Source organism: Mobula birostris, chromosome 18, assembly GCF_030028105.1.
Source record: "Mobula birostris isolate sMobBir1 chromosome 18, sMobBir1.hap1, whole genome shotgun sequence".
Taxonomy (NCBI): Eukaryota; Metazoa; Chordata; class Chondrichthyes; order Myliobatiformes; family Myliobatidae; genus Mobula; species Mobula birostris.
In genome coordinates this window covers 44,606,846-44,631,369 of record NC_092387.1, presented here as the reverse complement: position 1 = coordinate 44,631,369, position 24,524 = coordinate 44,606,846, and the positions used below count along the sequence as shown (strand labels likewise).

Genomic DNA, 24,524 nt, shown 5'->3' with positions numbered 1-24,524 from the left:
GAAATGTCGACTGTACCTCCTCCTAGAGATGCTGCCTGGGGCCTGCTGCGCTCACCAGCAAATTTGATGTGTGTTACTTGATTTCATATAAGACCATGCTCCTGATTACAACAGTCTAAGACAATCTAGAGAACTAAGCAATGAGAAAATAAGTTAGTACGGTCACATTATTTTGAGCTGCTCTGTATGTATTATATCTACATGGTATCTGTCCCACATTGCTGAGTTAATTAAATTTGTTTTCAACACTACTAATGTTTTTATTCCATTTAAAATTACAAATAATTGAAAAGTTAGGACAAAAATATTAGGCCTTCAGAATAAAAATGGAAAGGTGAAAGAGAAGAAAAGGAAATAAATCGCTGTTAAAAATGTTCATATCATTTCTATTTGATCTTGAAACATGATTTGTCTAATTGTGTTTATTGGTTTACTTCCTTTAAGAAACCCCCTGGTTTCTTTGGCTGCGTAAGTCTAGGGAAGACACGCTCTGGTCCTGCCAAACTCATGAGATTGAAACTGCTCACCCACCCCAAACCCTGGTTTGTGTGGATGCTGTGTAATTTGCTACCCTGTTAGAAATTAGTGCCACAATTTAGTACACTGCATACGATTAAAAGAAATATATTTATGAATCTTAACTAAAGGATTAGTAAAGAAAATCAAAAAGAAAAGGGCCCATTTTAATTAAACAGTCAAATATACACAAGTTGGAGCTCAACGTTTCACTATGTTCACCAATCTTCAATCGATCATCGCCCCTGGCTTCAAGACCCAAGTCCAACCTTAGTGTTCCTCACCAGAAAAACCTCCCCTCAGTTCTACCATAATTGGAAGGCACACATTCCTTATCATTCTTTATTCTTCAACAATAACCCGAACAGACTGACGGTAGAACAGACTGCTCTTACAGAACTGCTAAATGAAAAACATACAGCATAATAATATGAACCGGGCATTACATTTACTTTGTCAAACTAGTCAAAAATGATTGTTGCAGCCAACATCAGAATCAGGTTCAATATCACCGGCGTATCTTGTGAAATTTGTTAACATTGAGGCAGCAGTACAATGCAATACATGATAAATATAGAAAAAATGAATTACAGTAAATATATATGTATATTAAATAGTTAAACTAAAATAAGTAGTGCAAAAACAGAAATTATAAAAAAAAAGTAGTGAGGTAGTGTTCACTAGAAAGTAACCTGGATCTTTCTCCCATTGATGGGTATGCAAATGAACAGAATCAACTGCCAGCCAGCCTCTTAAGCCGCACAGAGTCATATGAAAGCACTAAGTTAGAACATGATACACGTCTTCCCCAGTTACAACTACCTGCACAGCATAAGTGAGTGTTTAGGACACAGGTAGCATGGATTCATCAACTATAGGAAGACTACAAGTATCCTCTGCTGTTGAGAATGGAACCCTGTTGTAACTTGGGGAAGACTTCAAGGAAAGAATAACGCCTTCCCAATTCCTCCTTTGAACCACAGTATATCAAGTGGTCATCAAACTTAAATTGAATGTTTTATATAATCAAGTGGAAATTGAGCAGCCACTCTGTTCCTATAAGCTAGTATTTTTTTCCACAGCGAAAATAATCTGGAGGTAGAAGAATCAACAGCTGCTTGCAGTCCACAACATCCAAATATAATGAGTTGCAGTGCTCAAAGCATTTCTTTCTCATTTCCAACTTCAAAGCAATGCTATAGAACAGTTCAAGTGTTAAGCCACAATTCATTCATCAGTTATCTGAAAGTTCACTTTGATTGTAACAGCTGAACTACACAGTGTAGTTCAAACATGCTAGCCACCCATATTCCAAGTGCTCCAGCTTAAAATATCAAGTTTATTCATCGCGAATTTAAGCTCTCATGAAGGAAGAACCACCTTCCTCTTCTGTGATGCTCAGTGGCTTCAAGATATGCTGTATGGGGGCAAAGCACCAGCCATTGCTACTTTCCTCCACTAGATGGTGCATGTACCTTTTTCTGTGAATTAACTGTCACATACAATATTTTACCACAGATGACAATGGCTTAACAACAGGCCACTAGACCACATGCAGAGAACTGAGAAAAGGTGAATGACTAAGCAATTCACCATGGCACAAGATTTTAATGATCAAGGCCAGTTCTGATGAATAAGAGAGAATCTGTGGCTGGACTCAATCTGCATACAAGTGGTGAATAAAAAATACAACCTTTACAATGTGAAATAATAAAGATATGGGGTACAAATTACAACAGGAGATAGAAAAGGCATGTAAAAGGGCAATGTTACAAAAGTCATGGGTGATTTCAATATGCAGATACATTCGGAAAATCCAGTTGGTGCCTGATCCAAAGAGATGAACTTTGTAGAATGCCTATGTAATGGCTTTTCAGAGCAGCTTGTGGACAAGCCCACTAGGAGAAAGGTAATTCTGGATTGGATGTTGTGTAACGAACCAAATCTGATCAGGGAGCTTAAGGTAACGGAACTCTTAGGAGCTAATGATCATAATATGAGAGAAATCACCCTGTAGTTGAGAGTGAGAAGCTAAAGTCAGATGTATCTCTATTACAGTGGAGTAAAGTGGCAGGAGAGAAGAGCTGGCCAAAGTTGATTGGAAAGGGACACTAGCAGCAGGGATGATAACAGACCAGCAATGGCTGGAGTTTCAGGAAGCAATTCAGAAGGCACAGGTTAAATACATCCCAAAGATGAAGAAGTATTCTAAAGGGAGGATAACACAAATGTAGCTGACAAGAAGTCAAAGGCAGCATAAGAGAGGGCTGCATAAGAACTGAGAGAGCATATAATGTAACAAAACTGAATGGTAAATTAGAGGATTTGGAAGCTTTTAAAAACCATCAGAAGGCAACTAAAAAATCATAAAGAAAGAAAAGATTAAATATGAAGGGAAGGTGATCAATAATATCAAAGAAAATATAAAACGTTTTTTCAGATATAAGAGTAAAAGACAGGTAAGAATGGATAATGGACAGCTGGAAAATTATACTGCAGAAGTAGTAATGGGGGACAAAGAAATGGCGGGCAAGCTTAACAAGTACAGGTGCACATTCCTTTATCCAAAATTCTGAAATCCAAAAAGCTCCGAAAACCAAAGTTTTTTTCGCCAACAGCTGGCGTCACACAGGTGTGATGTGGCAGCACTAGCACAGGCCGCCAGACGTCATTTGTGGTTTAGTGCTCGTACTGGTTACACGTGCATTTGCTGTTCGCTGATATTTTGTGTTCACTGTTGACTTTGTGTTTAATTTCACTGTGAAAATGTCAAAAAGAGCTGCAGATACCCCTATGGGTAACAATGAGAAAAAGAGAAGGAAGCATCTATCATTATCAATAACACAGAAAGTGGAATTATTGCAGAAGCTTGATCGTGGTGTGTCTGTGTGGCATCTTACTAAAGAAAATAGTGTCGGAACTACCACTGTATATGATTTAAATAAACAGAAAGACAAGTTACTGAAGTTTTATAGTGACAATGATGGTCTACATTTATTCCAATAAGTCATTTACCATGTGTTTTATTCGGTTCGTTTGAAGCTGTATATTTTTATGTTTTATTGAATGTTTTTGTTGGAAATAATTTTTTTTTCTTGTCATTATTCCCTAAACAATACAGTATAGCAACTATTTACATAGCATTTACATTGTATTAGGTATTATAAGTAATCTAGAGATGATTTAAAGTATACGGGAGGATGTGCGTAGGTTTGGTGCGCCGCTGGGTCCTAAAGTCCGCCGCACTAAGAAAAGTTAAATAAGGGACTTGAACATGTGTTTTTTTTTGGTATCGGCGGGGGGGAGGGGGTCTGAAATCCGAAAAATTCTTAGTTCTGAAATGCAACTGGCCCCAAGGATTTCGGATAAGGGATTGTGGACCTGTATTTTGTGTAAGTTTTCACTGTGGAAAACACTAGCAGTATGCCAGATATTTCAAGTGTCAGGGGACAGAAGTGAGTGTTGTTGCTATTACTAAGGTGATGCTTGGGAAGCTGAAAGGTCTGAAGATAGATAGGTCACCTGGACCAGGTGGTCAACACCCCAGGGTTTTGAAAGAGGTAGTTGAAGAGATTATGGAGACATTAGTAATAATCTTTCAAAAATCACTCGATTTTGAATTGGTTCCAGAGGACTGGAAAATTGTGAGTGTCACTCCACTCTTTAAGAAGGGAGGGAAGCAGATGAAAGGAAATTATAGGCAGGTTAGCCTGACTTTAGTGGTTCAAAAGATGTTGGAGTCCATTACTGAGGATGAGGTTTCTGGATACTTGGAGGCTCATGATAAAACAGGCCAGAATCAGCATGGTTTCCTTAAGGAGAAATCTTGCTTGATGAATCTGTTGCAATTCTTTGAGGAGATAAAAAGCAAGATAGACAAAGAAGAGTAACTGGAAGTTGTATACTTGGATTTTCAGAAGACCTTTGACAAGAGGCTGCTCAACAAAACAAGAGCCCATGGTATTACATGAAAGATACTAGCATGAATAAAAGATTGGTTGACTTGCGGGAGGCAAAAAGTAGGAACAAATGGGGTTATTTCTGGTTGGCAGCCAGTGACTAGTGGTATACCACAGGGGTCTGCGTTGGAACCACTTCTTTTCACGTTATATGTCAATGATTTGGATGACGGAACTGATGGCTTTGTAGCCAAGTCTGCGGATGATACGAAGATAGGTGGAGGTGCAGGTAGTGTTGAGGAAGTAGAGAATCTGCATAAGGGCTTAGATAGTTTGGGAAAATGGGCAAAAAAGTGGCATACGGAATATAGTGTAAGGAAGTGCATGATCATGCACTTTGGTAGAAGGAATAGATGTGAAACTATGTTCTAAACAGGGAGAAAATTATACTCAGAGGTGCATATTTCTTGTGCAGGATTTCCTTAAAGTTAACTTGCAGGTGGAATTGGTAGCAATGTTAGCATTCATTTCAAGAGAATTAGAATATAAGACCATCAGATATAAGAGCAGAAACAAGCCAGTCGGCCCACTGAGTCTGCTCTGCCATTCAATCATGAGCTAATCTAATTCTTCCTGTCATCCCCACTCCCCTGCCTTCTTCCCATATCCTTTGATGTCCTGGCTAATCAAGAACCTATCTATCTCTGCCTTAAATGCAACCAATGACTTGGCCTCCACAGCTGCTCATGGCAACAAATTCCACAGATTTACCACCCTCTGACTAAAGTAATTTCTCTGAATCTCTGTTCTAAATGGATGTCCTTCAATCCTGAAATCGTGCCCTCTTGTCCTAGAATCCCCTACCATGGGAAATAACTTTGCCATATCTAATCTGTTCAGGCCTTTTAACGTTCAGAATGTTTCTATGAGATCCCTCCTCATTCTCCTGAACTCCAGCGAATACAACCCAAGAGCTGCCAAACGTTCCTCATACTGTAACCCTTTCATCCCTGTAATTATTCTCCTGAATCTACTCTGAACCCTCTCCAACGTCAGTATATCCCTTCTAAAATAAGGAGCCCAAATCTGCACACAATACTCCAAGTGTGGTCTCATTAGTGTCTTCCAGAACCTCAACATCACATCCCTGCTCTTATATTCTACACTTCTAGAAATGAATGCCAACATTGCATTCGCCTTCTTCAGTACCGATTCAATCTGAAGGTTAACCTTTAGGGTATCTTGCACAAGGACTCCCAAGTCCCTTTGACTCTCTGCATTTTGAATTCTCTCCCCATCTAAATAGTCTGCCCGCTTATTTCTTCCACCAAAATGCATGACCATACACTTTCCAACACTGTATTTCATTTGCCACTTCTTTGCCCATTCCCCTAAACTATCTAACTCTCTCTACAGGCTCTCTGTTTCCTCAACACTACCTGCTCCTCCACCTATTTTTATATCATTGGCAAATTTAGCCACAAATCCATTAATCCCATAGTCCAAATCATTGACATACATCGTAAAAAGCAGCGGTCCCAACATCAAACCCTGTGGAACTCCACTGGTAACGGGCAGCAAGCCAGAATAGGATCCCTTTATTTCCACTCTCTGTTTTCTGCCAATCAGCCAGTGTTCCATCCATGCTAGTAACTCCCCTGTAATTCCACGAACTTTTATCTTACTGAGCAGCTTCATGTGCAGCACCTTGTCAAAGGCCTTCTGAAAATCCAAGTACACCACATCTACTGCATCACCTTTGTCTACCCTGCTTGTAATTTCCTCAAAAAATTGCAGTAGGATTGTCAGGCAGGATTTTCCTTTCAGGAAATCATGCTGGCTTTGACCTATCTTGTCATGTGCCTCCAGGTATTCTATAATCTCATCTCTAACAAAGAATTCCAACAACTTCCCAACCACTGATGTCAGGCTAACAGGTCTATAGTTTCCTTTCTGCTGCCTCCCACCCTTCTTAAATAGCGGAGTAACATTTGCAATCGTCCAGTCATCCGGTATAATCCCAGAATCTATCGATTCTTGAAAGATCATTGTTAATGCCTTTGCAATCTCTCCAATCTTTCCAATCTCTTCAATCTTCCTACAGAACCTGCGGGTGCATTCCATCAGGCCCAGTTTTATCCACCCTCAAGACTATTAAGCTTCTTGAGCACCTTCTCAGTTGTAACTTTCGCTGCACATACTTCACTTCCCTGACATTCTTGAATGTCCAGTACACTGCAGATGTCTTCCACTGTGAAGACTGATGCAAAATAAGCATTCAGTTCTTCTGCCATCTCTGCGTCTCTCATTACAATATCTCCAGCATCATTTTCTATTGGTCCTATATCTACTCTTATACCCTTTATATACTTAAAAAAGCTTTTAGTATCTTCTTTGATATTAGTCACCAGCTTCCTCTCGTAATTCATCTTTTCCTTCCTAATGACCTTCTTAGTTTCCTTCTGCAAGTTTTTAAAAGCTTCCCAATCCTCTATCTTCCTACTAGATTTGGCTTCCTAGTATGCCCTCTCTTTTGCTTTTACTTTGGCTCTGACTTCAATTGTCAGCCACGGTAGTGTCCTTCTTCCATTCGAAAATTTCTTATTTGGAATATATCTGTCTTGCACATCCCTCATTTCCCGCTGAAACTCCAGCCATTGCTGCTTTGCTGTCCTTCCTGCTAGTGTCTCTTTCCAGTCAACCTTGGCCTGTTCCCCTCTCATGCCATTGTAATTTCCTTTATTCCACTGAAATACCGACACATTGTAACTTAGTTTCTCCTCAAACTTCAAAGAGAAGTCGATCACATTGTGATCACTGTTCCCTAAGGGTTCCTTAACCTTAAGCTCTCTTACCACCTCCAGATCATTGCACAACACCCAATCCAGCACAGCTGAACCCCTAGGGGGCTCAACAACAAGCTGTTCTAAAAAGCCATCTCTTAGACATTCTACAAATTCTCTCTCTTGAGGTCCAGTACTGGCCTGGTTTTCCCAATCCACTTTCATGTTAAAATCCCCAACGATTATCATGACATTGCCCTTCTGACACACTTTTTCTATCTCCTGTTGTAATTTGTAATCCACTTCTCAGCCTTTGTTTGGAGGCCTGTATACATCTGCCATTAGGGTCCTTTTACTCTTGCCATATCTTAACTCAACTCATAGAGACTCTACACCTTTTGACCCTATGTCATCCCTTTCTAATGATTTAATATTATTTCTTATACACAGGGCCACACCACCCCCTCCGCCTACTAACCTATCTTTCCGATACACCGTATATCCTTGGATGCGCATGCGCCAGTCGTGCATGCAGCCTGGTACAGCCGTTCCGATCTATTCTTTTACTTTCTTCTTCTTACTTTTTAATTTACGTTATTTTTGTTTTTTTTTCTCACGGTAATGTCGAAGCTGCACCCTCCCTTATATGCTGGTAGAGAGAGTTTTATTTGGGTTTTCTTTAGCGCTGGAAATGGTTACATCCCGACACGTGGGACAGAAGCAAGGTCGCATTGTGTATTCCACGGACCAGCAAATACCGGCCGGTTTAGCGAGCACAGCGGCAGACACCTCTGCTGAAATCCGGAGGAAAACACACAGAGGATGCAGAGGGGGATCACAAAGCCAAGGAACGAGGACCGGGTCGAGACAACAGAGACTTTTGGAGAAGAGGAGTTCGGTGGGTAATACCGTTCCGGCTGACCGGAAGTGCACCGACAGCGGTAAGCGTAAAGGAGTTTCGTGCTTACTGATCTGGTTAACAATGGATGGTGCAATCCGGTATATTACGATCGAGGAATGTGTTTGCAGACTGGATATTGAACTTTTTACTGTTGGACTTTGGCCACATTCCACAGTGATACAACACTTGGCGGCACGGGAGGTCGTTCCTGCTTGTGGCCATCAAACGTGCAGCTCCTCCTGTGGAGGGTCAGACACCCTGAGCCAATAGACTGGTCCTGGACTTATTTTTCCATCTGGCATAGTTTGTATTTCGGTGTTTGATTGTTGGGGTTTTTTGTATTGCTATATTTACGCTCTATTCTTGGTTGGTGCGGCTGTAACGAAACCAAATTTCCCTTGGGATTAATAAAGTATATCTATCTATCTATTCAACTCCCAATGGTAGCCATCCTTTAGCCAAGTTTCAGAGATGGCCACAACATCATACTTGCCAATCTGTAGCTGAATTTGAAGACTGTCAATTTTATTGTTTATGCTGTGTGCATTCAAATACACTTCCAGTCCAGTATTTGTTGCTTTCTGTTTGTTGTTGTTCTTCGTCGATGACCGCTCCTTTGATGACTGCTCAGCTAGGCAGTGTCTCCCTTTCATGCCTGAACCTTCCATGCTATCTAACTCATGATTGGTGCTCTGGTTATAGCTGCTGATAGGCCACTTACAACATAACAGTAAGAATGTAACACTGAGGCTTTATAAGGCATTGGTCAGACCGCATGTGAAGTACTGTGAGTGGTTTTAGGCCGCTTATCTAAGAAAAGATGTGCTGGTATTAGAGAGTGTTCAGAAGAGATTATGCAAATGATTCTAGCAGTGAAAGGGTTAGTATAGGAGGAGTGTTTAATGGCTCTGGGCCTGTATTCTTTGGGAATTTAGAAGAATGAAGGAGGATCTCATTGAAACCTGTCAAATAGTGAAAGGCATAGAAAGAGTGGATGTGGAGAGCATGTTTCCTATAGTGTGTGAGACTAGGATGGCACAGCCTCAAAACAGAAGGATGCCCATTTCAAACAGAGATGAGGATGAATTACTTTAGCCAGGACGTAGTGAATCTGTGAAATTCATTAACACTGATAGTCGTGGCGGCTAAGTCAATGGGAATATTTTTAACTGGAGGATGATGGTTCTTAATTAGTCAGGACATCAAAGGTTACAGGGAGAAGACAGGAGGATGGGGTTGAGAAAGATTATTAATTAGCCATGATGGAATGGTGGAACATACTTGATGGGCTGAATGGCTTAATTCTGCTCCTATGTCTTAAGGTCTAATTTTTATAAAAAGATTAATTGGTCATTATTATTATGGTCAAATATTAATTATATAACCTTGTGAAAACAAATTGCTAATAAAACACAAAAAAACACCGTCTTAAACAGGAACATCACAAAGTTAAAGGAGGGCCAAATGAGTAGTGAGCAGCAACAATATTGGATGGACAGCAGCTGAAACACCACTGTGTCAGAGCAGCTCCATTAAAACTGATTGTTCTGTTGATCTTACGTACAGCAGTTCAATTTACATACCTTCCCGCAATCTGGAAATCAAATTAAAGTTAAATTTGGGAGCTAGAATCTAAACAGGCAGTTTCCTGGCATCAGGATAAATTGTACAGATTAAGTTAAGAACATAGAAACCGTGTCAGCTGAATAAATGACATGTACACATCTTTCTAGCCTACAGTATCAAATGGAAAGTCATTGATTTTTGATTCTTGCAGAATATCTGTGACAAGGAGCTGCTTAACGTACTCATAGGTAGCAACAGTTGGTTGTTACATAAACAGAGATTGATTTATTTCAGTGCGGAGCTCTCTCTGGATCATTTGACCACATCTTTCCACAGGAATCCTTCAGCCACTTAGCAGTTAAAACAGAGAATTTATGGTTCTAATAAACCGAAACATGGACGTAATAATCAAGATTTTTGAATTTTTCGGGGGTTTTTTCCATCGGCGTTCAGAGAGGCGGGACTGCGCAGGCATGTGACGTCAGGCAGTGAAGCACGGAAGACTTGAAAGGACAGAAATCCTGCTTCGGGTTTAATTCGGAGAAGGAAGTCTGAGAATCGGAGCGGGAGTGCAAAGGAAGCCATTTTTGAATTTTTCGGGTTTTTTTTCCCATCGGCGTTCAGAGAGGCGGGACTGCGCAGGCGTGTGACGTCAAGCAGTGAAGCACGAAGATTTAAAAAGAACAGAGCCTTATACAGTGGACAGCATAGTTGGCGGGCTGCGGAGTGAGTCGGGGCAGAGTCAAGGCTTAAGGGTTTCAGCTCAACGGGCTAGGGCGGAAACAGGCAAGGAGAAGAGGGTTTGGTATTCATTTTTTGTTGTTATTTGAGGAGAGGGGAAGTATGAGTGTGAGGGTAGCTTGTTGTTCTCGGTGCCAGATGTGGGAGGTCCTAGAGTCTCCAGGCCTCCCGGACGTCCACATCTGCGCCAGGTGCACTGAGATTCAGCTCCTAAGAGACCGCGTTAGGGAACTGGAGCTGCAGCTCGATGACCTTCGTCTTGTCAGGGAGAGTGAGGAGCTGATAGAGAGGAGTTACAGGCAGGTGGTCACACCGGGGCCATGGAAGGCAGACAAGTGGGTCACAGCTAGGAGGGGGAAGAGGAAGAGTCAGGTAATGGAGAGTACCCCAGTGGCTGTGCCCCCTGACAACAGGTACTCCTGTTTGAGTACTGTTCGGGGGGGGGACAGCTTACCTGGGGGAAGTGACAGTGGCCGTGCCTCCGGCACAGAGTCCGGTCTTGTAGCTCAGAAGGGTAGGGAAAGGAACAGGAGGGCAGTAGTAATAGGGGACTCGATAGCAAGGGGGTCAGATAGGCGATTCTGTGGACGCAGTCCGGAGACCCAGATGGTAGTTTGTCTCCCTGGTGCCAGGGTCCGGGATATTTCTGATCGCGTCCAAGATATCCTGAAGTGGGAGGGTGAGGAGCCAGAGGTTGTGGTACATATAGGTACCAACGGCATAGGTAGGAAAAGGGGAGAGGTCCTGAAAGGAGAATATAGGGAGTTAGGAAGGATTGAGAAAAAGGACTGCAAAGGTAGTAATCTCGGGATTACTGCCTGTGCTACGCGACAGTGAGAGTAGGAATGCAATGAGGTGGAGGATAAATGCGTGGCTGAGGGATTGGAGCAGGGGGCAGGGATTCAAGTTTTTGGATCATTGGGATTTCTTTTGGCGCAGGTGTGACCTGTACAAAAAGGACGGGTTACACTTGAATCCTAGGGGGACCAATATCCTGGCGGGGAGATTTGCGAGAGCTACTGAGGTGACTTTAACTTGGAATGGTTGGGGGATGGGAATCAAATTAAAGAGACTAGGAGAGAGGAGGTTAGTTCACAACAGGGGGATGGGAACAAGTGCAAAGAGACAGAAGGGTGTAAAATGAGGGTAGAAGCAAAAAGTAGTAAGGTGAAAAGTAAAACTGGCAGGCTGGCAAATCCAGGACAAAAATCGAAAAGGGCCACTTTTCAACATAATTGTATTAGGGCTAAGAGTGTTGTAAAAGCAAGCCTGAAGGCTTTGTGTGTCAATGCAAGGAGCATTCCTAACAAGATGGATGAATTAAAAGGGCAGATTGTCATTAATGAATATGATAGAGTTGGGATCACAGAGACATGGCTCCAGGGTGACCATGGATGGGAGCTCAACGTTCAGGGATATTCAATATTCAGGAGGGATAGACATGAAAGAAAAGGAGGTGGGGTAGCATTGCTGGTTAGAGAGGAGATTAACGCAATAGAAAGGAAGGACATTGGCCGGGAGGATGTGGAACCGATATGGGTAGAGCTGCATAACACTAAGGGGCAGAAAACGCTGATGTGAGTTGTGTACAGGCCACCTAACAGTAGTAGTGAGGTTGGGGATGGCATTAAACAGGAAATTAGAACTGCATGCAATAAAGGAACAGCAGTTATAATGGGTGACTTCAATCTATACATAGATTGGGTGAACCAAATTGGTAAGGGTGCTGAGGAAGAGGATTTCTTGGAATGTATGCAGGATGGTTTTCTGAACCAACATGTTGAGGAACCAACTACAGAGCAGGCCATACTAGACTGGGTATTGAGCAATGAGGAAGGGTTAATTAGCAACCTTGTCGTGAGAGGTCCCTTGGGTAAGAGTGACCACAAAATGGTGGAATTCTTCATTAAGATGGACAGTGACATAGTTAATTCAGAAACAAAGGTTCTGAACTCAAAGAAGGGTAACTTTGAAGGTATGAGACGTGAATTAGCTAAGACAGACTGGCAAATGATACTTAAAGGGTTGACGGTGGATATGCAATGGCAAGCATTTAAAGATTGCATGGATGAACTACAACAATTGTTCATCCCAGTTTGGCAAAAGAATAAACCAGGGAAGGTAGTGCACCCGTGGCTGACAAGGGAAATTAGGGATAGTATCAATTCTAAAGAAGAAACATATAAATTAGCCAGAAAAAGCAGCTCACCTGAGGACTGGGAGAAATTCAGAGTCCAGCAGAGGAGGACAAAGGGCTTAATTAGGAAAGGGAAAAACGATTATGAGAGAAAACTGGCAGGGAACATAAAAACTGACTTTGTAGATACGTGAAAAGAAAAAGATTGGTTAAGACAAATGTAGGTCCCTTACAGTCAGAAACAGGTGAATTGATCATGGGGAACAAGGACATGGCAGACCAATTGAATAACTACTTTGGTTCTGTCTTCACTAAGGAGGACATAAATAATCTTCCGGAAATAGTAGGGGACAGAGGGTCTAGTGAGATGAAGGAACTGAGGGAAATGCATGTTAGTAGGGAAGTGATGTTAGGTAAATTGAAAGGATTAAAGGCAGATAAATCCCCAGGGCCAGGTGGTCTGCATCCCGGAGTGCTTAAGGAAGTAGCCCAAGAAATAGTGGATGCATTAGTGATAATTTTCCAAAACTCTTTAGATTCTGGACTAGTTCCTGAGGATTGGAGGGTGGCTAATGTAACCCCGCTTTTTAAAAAAGGAGGGAGAGAGAAACCGGGGAATTATAGACCGGTTAGCCTAACATCGGTGGTGGGGAAAATGCTAGAGTCAGTTATCAAAGTTGTGATAACAGCACATTTGGAAAGCAGTGAAATGATCGGACAAAGTCAGCATGGAATTGTGAAAGGAAAATCATATCTGACGAATCTCATAGAATTTTTTGAGGATGTAACTAGTAGAGTGGATAGAGGAGAACCAGTGGATGTGGTATATCTAGGTTTTCAAAAGGCTTTTGACGAGGTCCCACACAGGTGATTAGTGTGCAAACTTAAAGCACACGGTATTGGGGGTTTGGTATTGATGTGGATAGAGAATTGGTTGGCAGACAGGAAGCAAAGAGTGGGAATAAACGGAACCTTTCAGAATGGCAGGCAGTGACTAGTGGGGTACCGCAAGGCTCAGTGCTGGGACCCCAGTTGTTTACAATATATATTAATGACTTAGACGAGGGAATTAAATGCAGCATCTCCAAGTTTGCGGACGACACGAAGCTGGGCGGCAGTGTTAGCAGTGAGGAGGATGCAGGGTGACTTGGATAGGTTAGGTGAGTGGGCAAATTCATGGCAGATGCAATTTAATGTGGATAAATATGAGGTTATCCACTCTGGTGGCAAAAACAGGAAAACAGATTATTGTCTGAATGGTGGTCGATTAGGAAAAGGGGAGGTGCAACGAGACCTGGGTGTCATTATACACCAATCATTGAAAGTGGGCATGCAGGTACAACAGGTGGTGAAAAAGGCGAATGGTACGCTGGCATTCATAGCAAGAGGATTTGAGTACAGGAGCAGGGAGGTACTACTGCAGTTGTACAAGACCTTGGTGAGACCACACCTGGAGTATTGTGCGCAGTTTTGGTCTCCTAATCTGAGGAAAGACATTCTTGCCATAGAGGGAGTTCAAAGAAGGTTCACCAGATTGATTCTTGGGATGGCAGGACTTTCATATGATGAAAGGCTGGATCGACTAGGCTTATACTCTCTGGAATCTAGAAGACTGAGGGGAGATCTTATTGAAACGTATAAAATTCTAAAGGGATTGGACAGGCTAGATGCAGGAAGATTGTTCCCAATGTTGGGAAGTCCAGAACGAGGGGTCACAGTTTGAGGATAAAGGGGAAGCAGTTTAGGACCGAGATGAGGAAAAACTTCTTCACACAGAGAGTGGTGAATCTGTTGAATTCTCTGCCACAGGAAACAGTTGAGGTCAGTTCATTGGCTATATTTAAGAGGGAGTTAGATATGGCCCTTGTGGCTAAAGGGATCAAGGGGTATGGAGAGAAGGCAGGTACAGGGATCTGAATTGGATGATCAGCCATGATCATACTGAATGGCGGTGCAGGCTCGAAGGGCTGAATGGTCTACTCCTACACCTATTTTCTATGTTTCTATGTTTCTAAGATGTCTTTTTCCTTTTTACTCTGGAGCAGGAGATCACAGAGAGTAATTGCTGTCCCCCAGCTCAAAGTTAGCAGCCCTTAATAACTTGTTACAGGATGTTCAAGGTGCCTTCTGAACCCAATCCATGGCAGCTACCGATCATGAGTATGTATAGTTTTCGCAAGTCCATTGCAATACTTTTACAAAAAGACTCAATATCAATTGCTGCCATAAAAGTGAGGGTTGCAGAAACAGTTGTTAACTACAAGGTCAGCTGAATACTGACAGAAGTTCAGAATAAATTTGGGTCAGAACTTCCATCTCCCTCTTATACTAAATAAAAATTGTGTGGCTACCCTTATTTTCTTATTAGAAGAAAATAAGGGTAGCAGTATTAAGATACTCATAACAAGACAACCTATGTGAAAATGCTTACTATGGGAGTGAGGAACTGTTGGACCAACTCAAAAAGAGAACCATATATTTGAGTTGAAGTTCATACATTTATCAAGATGGCACACTACTCTAAACTATATATCAGATCCAACAGTGCTCAGTACTGACAGCAAACATGGTAACCCAGTAATCTACTGTAAACATCAATGCTCCAGTCAAACATCTCAGTTTGTCTCTATGAAGCAAGCCAAAGCTGCATTTTAATTAGTTTAAAGACTGGCATTTAACATGTACAAGGCATCACTCGGTTGTCAGTAACCCATTGGTTAGTTGTGATTAATAATAGACTGCAATGTCATCAACAGATCCAGAGTTAGGTGCCACCTCTGAAGTTGCAGTCCTTTACTTGCAAGGATGTCTTGATGCAAAGCTCCACTGAGTGAAACTGAGTCATCCTAGTTTGACGTGTAAATGAACTGACTATGGATTTACATGTTAAAATTCTCTGCTGAGAGATGCTATGAATTGATTATAGCAATCTGTTTTACTTATTAGCAATTCTTCATTTACTGAGTGAGGTTCATGTATATTTCCAAAGGCATATTATACACCAATGAGATCTTAAAATACAACTTGATTGAAGGTCATTTAGGAAAGAAAATTGCACTCTTTTATTGAAGTATTAAAACCCTTGTCTGTTAGACACTAAACTGGTGATGAAATGAGTAAATCTCATCAATGAATTTGCAATGCCTAGCAAATGCATCCACTACTAAAAGTGCCAAACAACCCAGAGAAGACACTTACAGACATACCTTTCCATTGTAATTATAGCTTCCTTGTAAAGTTATCTTACTAATATAGTGATGCTGAGTCCGTCTGGAACAATTTTAACCGGGCTGTGTGCACTTTCAAAACAATTAATGCATTAAATAATTTTTTTTGTGTCAAAGTATCCAAAGTGATAGTGCTATGGTTATTTTATATTATATGCAAATAAAATCTAGCACACTTTTAATATAATTATCAAAGATCTAAAGGAAAACATTCTGCATTATAATAATATGTTGTAAGTTTTCTTACTGGACATTTGCTGCAAATTCACCCAGCTTTTGGCAGCTGCAGATGATTCTTGTTGTAAGGCATTGCTGCTCTTGGACTTGGGAACAGTTTTCCATGAAGGACCAGAAACGACTGCTTTCTTAGCACTAGATTCCCTTCAAATAAAAGACCAAAGAAACAGAAAAATCAACATTTACTCTGAAGCACAAGAGTTCGCAAATGACCAAAGTATATCAATTTCTACATTGATAAAAGTGAAAAAGAAATAAATTCAGATGTTTCTATAGCAAGGACAAACTACTGATAAGAAAAGGAGAGCAGCATATTCACATCCAATACCTGGTGACAGCTTATTAGATTTTATTTTAATCTCTCAATTAAAAATAATGATACTTGAGAAAATACACTAAAACTGTTGATGACTGCTAGCACAAAATATTTTGCCAAATGAAGGTAGTTCCTGAATTTGTGTTTCTGACAGACAAGATCTCATTAATTTGAGCAAGAAATGTTAAGTAAACTGACAACTTACCTGAAAGAATTGACACTGGAATTGTGTACTCCTCCTGGGACCCCATCAGGAAGCGTAGCATCCAAGCTTACTGGACTGTTACTGTTGCGATCACTGCTCTCATAGCCAGATTCCATTCTCTGAATGAAACGTTCATTTTCTCCCAAACTTTGGGACTCAACTTGTTGCATACCTTTACCTGGACACCCAGCTTTCTCATATCTGTCATTATTATTGATCAGCATGTCTTTTCCTTCATTTCTTATATTATCTAATGTTAAAGGGGCACTTCCAACTCCTACTGAACTTTCGGTCTTATTGTGATTAGAGTCTTTAAAGCTCTCTTCTGACATTACAGGCATCTGTGTGTTAGAGCCTGCCTTTTTTCTCTCTTTTGTGAAGATACTGTCAATATTAAGAACTTCGCGTTTAGGTTTCCACAGGTAGGTTTTGGATCTGCTCGATGAGCTTGACTTGGATTCACAGTTGGTAGTCTCCATTTCCCAGTCTTTTGAACGTCCACTTGACATTCTCAAGTTGGCATTATCTACAGAGTCTGCTGCTTTTGCTGGAATGGGTTTATTATTACACTGGTCTTGATTATGCAAAGGTCGGTTATGAATAATATTGCTCACAGTTTCTCTGAAGTCCTTTAATCGACTAGTAGCTGGTTTTGGTCCAGTTCTTGGGGCTTGTTTTTCTTTCAATGTTTCACCTACAGTATTGGACATGAAAGACAAAAAGACTAGAAAGCACGCACAAGGGCTGTAACTTCATTATTCAAGAGCATGCACAGCCACACCCACACCAATTTTGCACTTCCAAGTTCATGTTATTGCTGCAATAAGCTCTAGATACTGTAGATTTCCTTCCTCACCTTCACTGTGATAACCACAGATGGGTATCTCATCTGACTTCTCTGGTTTCCCTCGATTCTCAGGACGCCTAGGTCGACTAGAACTCCGTCTTCTATCCACAGAAATCCCTTTTTTGAAAGGAGATCGTTGGTTAGAATGACTGTCTGTAAGATGTCCTGGGTCAAAATATCAATTTCTTAAGATAAAATTAATTAAATTTATGATATGGCAGTGCCAAGTAAATGGGGAATTCAAAGTCGTCGAGTTTCCAAAAAGGTAGGTTTGCTACAGACCTATTATAAAAATAAAACTCTGTTACTGAGTGTTTACTTCTATTCACAGATCTTGTACCCACAATGGAAAGCTGGAATAGACAGTTTTTTTCTCAGCCCAGGCTGACTTTAAATGACTGGCTGACACAGTGGTGCCAAGACTTTATGATGTTACCATGATTCATGGTGTTAACACCAGTTATTATCAAGCAATGACTTGCCTCTGACTGCAATTATTCAACAGTCAATAACCTCATCATTGCAATCCTGCATCTAGCTTCCCTCCCTGTACTAAGTAATATTTTCACACTATGAGGTCACTTATATAATTGAGCTATTTTCAAAATCCCAAACATAAAGCAGCACTCAGCATAAACATTTTTGTTTTAACACTCCGTTCCTATTCTTTGTCTTTATATTGCTTGTGCCCTTTCACCAGTGGAAAGAATAAATCCCAATATTACTTTCCTGAAAGCAAAATTACTTCTAAAGTAAAACTTTGTATGTGTCAATGTTTTAATTTTAAAAGGATAATTCAATTTTCCACATGTAATGAAATTAAGTACAAATGCCACAGAAGTTAGTTCAGCATGGACTAGATGAAACAAAGTACCTACATCCGTGCTGTAGTACTCTATGACTCTAAAATTCTAATCTTTCTTTGTATTTATGTCAGTTCCTCCAATCATCTTTTTAATCCAACTACAGGGCTATTACATTTTCTTTCTAATGCTTTTTCCTTTTATTGTTCAATAAGGTGCAACTTCCCACATTTGCTCCCATACCTTTAGACTTGCATTCCTTCCTGCTCATGGACTGCTCATGACTATTTATCCTAATAACTCTGCAACACTTCCCCACTTCACTATCCTCAGCCCCAATTTGCTTCATCTATACCTTTCCTGCTGACTTCAGCACTTTGTTCTCGAAATAGGTCAATACACTACAATATGCCATTCAATTTTCCTATCTAATATCTTCACATTCAGTAAGACCACCAATTTCCACCTCCAAGATTCCTTTTACTCCATCCTTCCAACTCTGTTTCATGTTTTATAGTTTTCCCCAAAACCTCAGCTTCATTTCCCGATTATCTGCTACTGTGGCTTGGCAACTATTCATTAGTTTTACATTATACTGCACACATTGCTTAATTTTTGCTTTGGTGGCATTGCAGATGGCTTTCAGCATTTAGAAATACTTGGGGTTTTCTGTTCATCCATTTTGCATGCCTACTCTTTACTGAAATTAGCACAATTAATTTACTTCTCAGAACTTTTCAGAGGAAAAACAAATATGAAGAACTAGAGGTACTACTAAATTTCAGCTAACAAGATGGAGCTGAAAGCATAAAACATTGGCAAGATTTCTGTTGCTTGTCCAATCACATCCCCTATTAACTGAAGCATTAGCATTTTAGATTAGCTGAGACCTGGTTAGGAGTCAACAGATTTGCTGAACTGCCATGTTGTCTGGTCAAGTATCAAAAATGCCTACACATCAACACAATGATCCAAGGAGGCAACGACGAAATCTCTTAGTGCAGCTAGGTGCAAAACAGGCAACAACCATGACAACCACTTCATTGACACTAAGTATTTTGAGAAACTTCATTTTTCATTTGAGGTGAAGGTCTCAATATTCTATGCCAAGAACCCACATTTGCTGCTGTACCCAAGACCCAGCAACAACTTTCCATATTAGGTTTGAAACAGAGGAAAGCAACTGAGCCCCTTAGGTTTATGGAAGATCACAGAATCATCCCATTTGTAGCTACTATCCCCAATAAACTATTTTCCCCATTTTCCCCTCAATTTCCCCTTAGATTCTACTTCTTGTCTATAAGCTAGAGAAAATTTACAGTGTCTGTTTAACATAGCAATTTGCATGTTTTTGGGATGTGGGAAGAAACTGGGGTACCCAGGGGCAAACCTATGCGGTTACAAGGAGAATACACAAACTCCACACAGACATCACCAGAGGTCAGCATCGAACCTATGTTGCTGCAGCAGCTCTACTAGCCATGGCACTGTGCCACCTTTTTAATTAAAAGATCAAGAAATTTATTTTATCATGTTTTCAGAAAAAATCCCATTCCCTAAATTAAGGGCTCATATATGGGGTCAAAAATGAACAAGCAAGGTTTTTTTCCAGATCTTGTTACAACTTGCTGCATCAATTGTAAAACTTCCCTTCTGAAAATGAATGTCTTCATTCACTTCATTTTGCCAGGCTCTGCCACACCAGAGATTTTCTTTTCTGAGAGACACCCATCATTTTAGAATTTATAGTACCTGTATCCCTACTGCTTTGAGAAGCTGTATCATTCTCCATGTTGTAAATCACTGTACCCTGTGAATCAGAGGAGAAATGGCTGACCACAGACTCATGATGACTGTGCTTGTAATGGTAGCTCTCATTAGAAGAATCAGTTCTGCTGTCACTGGATATAGATGGCTCTCTTCCTATTAAAAAAAATAAAAAAACAAATCTGCAAGACACTCCAGACATTTAATATTTTCTGAGCAATTAAGCTTGCCATCCAAATAAGTATTATTGTGGTAAAGACACATACCATATAAGACTGCAGAAGAAACATGTTTTTTTTTAATTTTACATCAGGAAAGTGTCGATGAGACAAAATATAATGGACACAAGATTTTCAAATTCAGCAACTTTCAAGAGAAATTGCTATGAAACCATAAATCTGACAAGGCCACTTTTTCCAGTTAATTAAGAAAAAAAGGGAAGCCAAAATTTTTAACTAAATCCTCTATATATAAATATCCATGACAATAAAAACAGAAAAGCCTGGAAAATACTCAGCAGGTTGGGTAAAATAAGTGGTGAGATAGAGTGAAAGGTTCAGGCAAGTAGCTGTTAAATCAGAAAATATTTGTGATGACAGAAATTGGCTAACTGTTGCTGTATTCCCACAAACTTGGTTGATAATTGGATGGTAATTGGTTTCTACTGGACAATTTCCGAAAGCAAACATATTGGAGCTAGTATCACAGATGTATTGGAGTGGATTCTGGAGCAAAGAATTTTAGCACAACTTCCAGTGCACTGGAAAGTAACTTGAAAGGTTTTTGGCATCTGTGACAGTGGGGACATCAGGAAGAGGCACTTTTGCCATCATGAACATTGACTTCTCAAACTTCTGCTAATGCCCCACCTCCCCCTCGTACCCCATCCGTTATTTATTTATATACACACGTCCATTTTCTTTTTCTCTCTCTCTCCTTTTTCTCCCTCTGTCCCTTTCACTATACCCCTTGCTCATCCTCTGGGTTTCCCCCCTCCCCCTTTTCTTTCTCCCTAGGCCTCCTGTCCCATGATCCTCTCATATCCTTTTTGCCAATCAACTGTCCAGCTCTTGGCTCCATCCCTCCCGCTCCTGTCTTCTCCTATCACTTCGGATCTCCCCTCCCACTTTCAAATCTCTTTCTAGCTCTTCTTTCAGTTAGTCCTGACGAAGGGTCTCGGCCTGAAACACCAACTGTACCTCTTCCTAGAGATGCTGCCTGGCCTGCTGCGTTCACCAGCAACATTGATGTGCGTTGCTTGAATTTCCAGCATCTGCAGATTTCCTTGTGTTTGCATAACTATAGGCCAGTTAGCTTATGAGACAACCACCGCAGCATGGTTTCATGAAGGGCAGGTCCTGTTTGACAAACTTACTAGAGTTCTTTGAGGATATAATGAGTGCAATGGATAGAGGGGAACAGAAGGATGTTGTATACTTCAATTTTGATAAAGTGCAACATAAAAGACTTATCCATAAGGTAACAATGCATGGAGTTGGGTTAATGTATAAGCATGGATAAAGGATCGGTTAACCAATAGATGACAGAGAATTGGAATAAATGGTTATTTTCCTGGTTGGTAATCAATGATGAGCAGAGTGTTGCAGAGAATGGTGCAGGGCTTGCAACTGTTCATGATATACATTAACAATTTTAAAAAGGGGACCGGGGTATAGCATATCTAAGCTTGCTGATGACACTAAACTGAGAGGAAAAGCAAACTGGGCAGAAGATGCAGAGAGCCTGCAGAGAATTATAGATAGGTTAAGTGAGTGGTCAAGGCTCTGGCAGTTGGAGAATAAAGTTGGTAAATGCAAAGTCATCCATTTTGGAAGGTAAAGTACAAGATCGGATTATATTTTATTAGTTAAATGGGGAGAGATTGCAGCATACAGTTGTGCAGAGGGACTTGGGAATGCTTGTCCATGAATCACAAAAAGCTAGTTTGCAGTGCGACAGATTACCAAGAAGGCAAATAGAATTTTGGCATTCATTGCAAAAGGGACTGAATTTATGTTGCCACCATACAGGGTACTGGTGAGCCCACACCTGGAGTACTCCATGCAATCCTGATCTTCTTACTTAAGGAAATAAATACTGGCTTTGGAGGCAGAGCAGGGAAGGTACACCAGGTTGATTCTGGATATGAGGTAAAACAATGAGGAGAGATTGAGCAGCCTGGAACTATACTTACTGGGATTCAGAAGGATGAGAGGTCATCTTATACAAACATATAACATTACGAAAGGGATAGATAAAATAGAGGCAGGTAAGTTGTTTCGACCTATAAGTGGGACTGAAACTAGGGAACACTGCAGAAAGATTCAGGGGAATATACTTAGGGCAGATGAGGGGCAATTACTTTTCGCAGAGAGTAGTTAATCTGTGGAATCTGCTGTCCAAGGAAGCAGTAGAGGCTAGCTAGTTATATATATTTAAGACACAGTTAGATAAATTTTTGCATAACAGGGCAATTAAGCTTTTGGGGAAAAGGCAGGTAGGTGGAGGCAAGTCCATGACTATATTAGCCGTGAAGTTATTGAACAGTGCGGTAGTCTCAATGGGCCAGAGGGCCTTCACGTGTTCCAATATTTGATGTTCTTTTGAAACAGGAGCAACCTCATAAAGAAGTAAATGGCTTTCATTCCTGATTTTTGTCTTAAAACACAAACATCTAAAATGATGGCAGCAATCTGCCAGAGTGTCACGGACTGTTTACCTAGAAGGAACATTGTATAGAACTGGCGTACATGGGGAAAGAATGCCAAAAATATTTAAGAAAAAGAAAATGATTTTTTCAATTCATAGGCAAAATAAGATACTCAGTCTCTTTCCCCAATATGTTTATAATTAAAATCAAGACTTTAAATTTTGACTACAGTCAAAATGAGATATTTTAAATCAAGCTATGAATATAAAAATCATATTTACCCGAATCTTCACTGTCATAACAGGTTCGGCTGTACTGATGGGGATCCGCTATGGATAGCTCCTGTGCAGACACAGGAGTGCCTCTTGGATCTGCATACAAAAGTAGTAATGGCTGATAGTGGCTCTTAATGCATCTGGTCACAACGTCCTTCCACTTGGGTCCAATCTAAATTGAAAATGTTTAATTACAACACTGGTTATTACTGTGCAATTTCCACTGCATCATCAGCAGTTCAAGTTTCCAATTGTTTCTCAATTCAAATAACTTATAAACATGGCCTTCATAAATTGTAAGTTGTGCTGAGCCTTGTAACATTCTAACTTACTTGTAGCTAAGTGTGGTAAGGAAACTAAAGTTGTTTAACGCTGCAACAGTAGCAATAGAATACATTCAGCTGATTGTACTGAGATCAGGATTCTGAGAGAGAGATCTTTAATGAAGGACAGCAGGAAGCAGCACTTTCCCTGTTTGGCAATCTTAGTTTGGAACTCAATGTAGCAATGAAGTGGAGAATGCAAAGACTGCTAACAAAGGCTGCATTGTTACAGGCAAACTTGGATAACACTGTATACCTCAACTTTTGAGATGTGGCTCAGAACTGAAAGCTTTTGTTCACAGAAGTGCATTTCTAACATCTCCATCTTTTAAAACTGCATTCTCTTGAAAGAGAAAGAGTTTCAGAATCTGAGAAAGTTCCTTCCAAGAAACATTTATTCTGATATGACTGCCAGAAAACTCAGTTTAAACACCATTCTAAACCAAGTATGGAGGAAGCTGACTGAGCAGTGAACAGCTAAAGAAAAGGCTGACAAAATTAAACACACAAGATTCTGCAGATGCTGGAAGTCCAAAGCAACACACACAAAATAAAATGCTGGAGGAAATTAGCAGGTCTGGCAGCATCTATGGAAATGAATAAACAGTTGATGTTTCGGGCCGAGACACTTCTTCAGTTCTGGAAAGAAAGGGGGAAAATGCCAGAAAAAGGTGGTGGGGGAAGGGGAAGGAGGATAAGCTAGAAGGTGATAGGTGAAGTTAGATGGGAGGGGGAGGGTGGAGGAAGTAAGAACTTGGGGGGGGGGAGTGTGATAAGTTGAAAAAGTAAAAGACTGGAAAAGACAGACTCTGATAGGAGAGGAGAGTGGACCATGAGAGAAGGCGAAGAAGGAGGGGAACCAGGGGAAAGTGATAGGCAGATGAGAAGAGGTGAGAGGTCAGAATGGGAAATAGAAGAATAGGGAAGAAGGAAAAGGGGGAGAAGATTGCATAGACAGTACACGAGTTGCTGCCCCTCCAGACGGAGATTGGCCTCATCATGGCCATGGACTGACATGTTAGAATGGCAATGGGGATAGGAATTAAAATGATTGACCACTGGGAAATCTTGCTTTTCACAGATGGAGCAGAAATGCTCAACAAAACAACCCCTCAATTTAAGTCAGGTCTCAACAATGTAGCGGAGGCTGTATAGGAAGCACCAGATACAGTAGACAACCCCAACAGATTCACAGGTGAAGTGTTGCCTCACCAGGAAGGACAGTTTGGAGGTGAGGGAAAGGGTGAAATGGCAGGTGTAGCACTTATGCTGCATGCAGTGATAAATGCCAGGAGGGGGATTAGAGGGGTGGGATGAATGGACAAGAGAAT

General features: G+C 40.8%; 1 protein-coding gene across 6 annotated transcripts in view; it reads right to left on the bottom strand.

The window, feature by feature from the left end:
* Nucleotides 1-24,524, bottom strand: part of usp54a (ubiquitin specific peptidase 54a) — a 150,555-nt gene that overhangs the window by 20,900 nt on the left and 105,131 nt on the right. For 5 of the 6 annotated variants that reach the window (XM_072282586.1, XM_072282587.1, XM_072282582.1 and 2 more), the window contains 5 exons: nt 22,877-23,042; nt 19,931-20,101; nt 17,385-17,492; nt 16,529-17,222; nt 16,018-16,151 (listed from right to left, as the gene is read on the bottom strand). In XM_072282586.1, coding sequence (XP_072138687.1) covers nt 16,018-16,151; nt 16,529-17,222; nt 17,385-17,492; nt 19,931-20,101; nt 22,877-23,042 — 1,273 coding nt within the window. The remainder of the gene's footprint in view (nt 1-16,017; nt 16,152-16,528; nt 17,223-17,384; nt 17,493-19,930; nt 20,102-22,876; nt 23,043-24,524) is intronic. The other variant, XM_072282585.1, reaches the window with a different exon arrangement.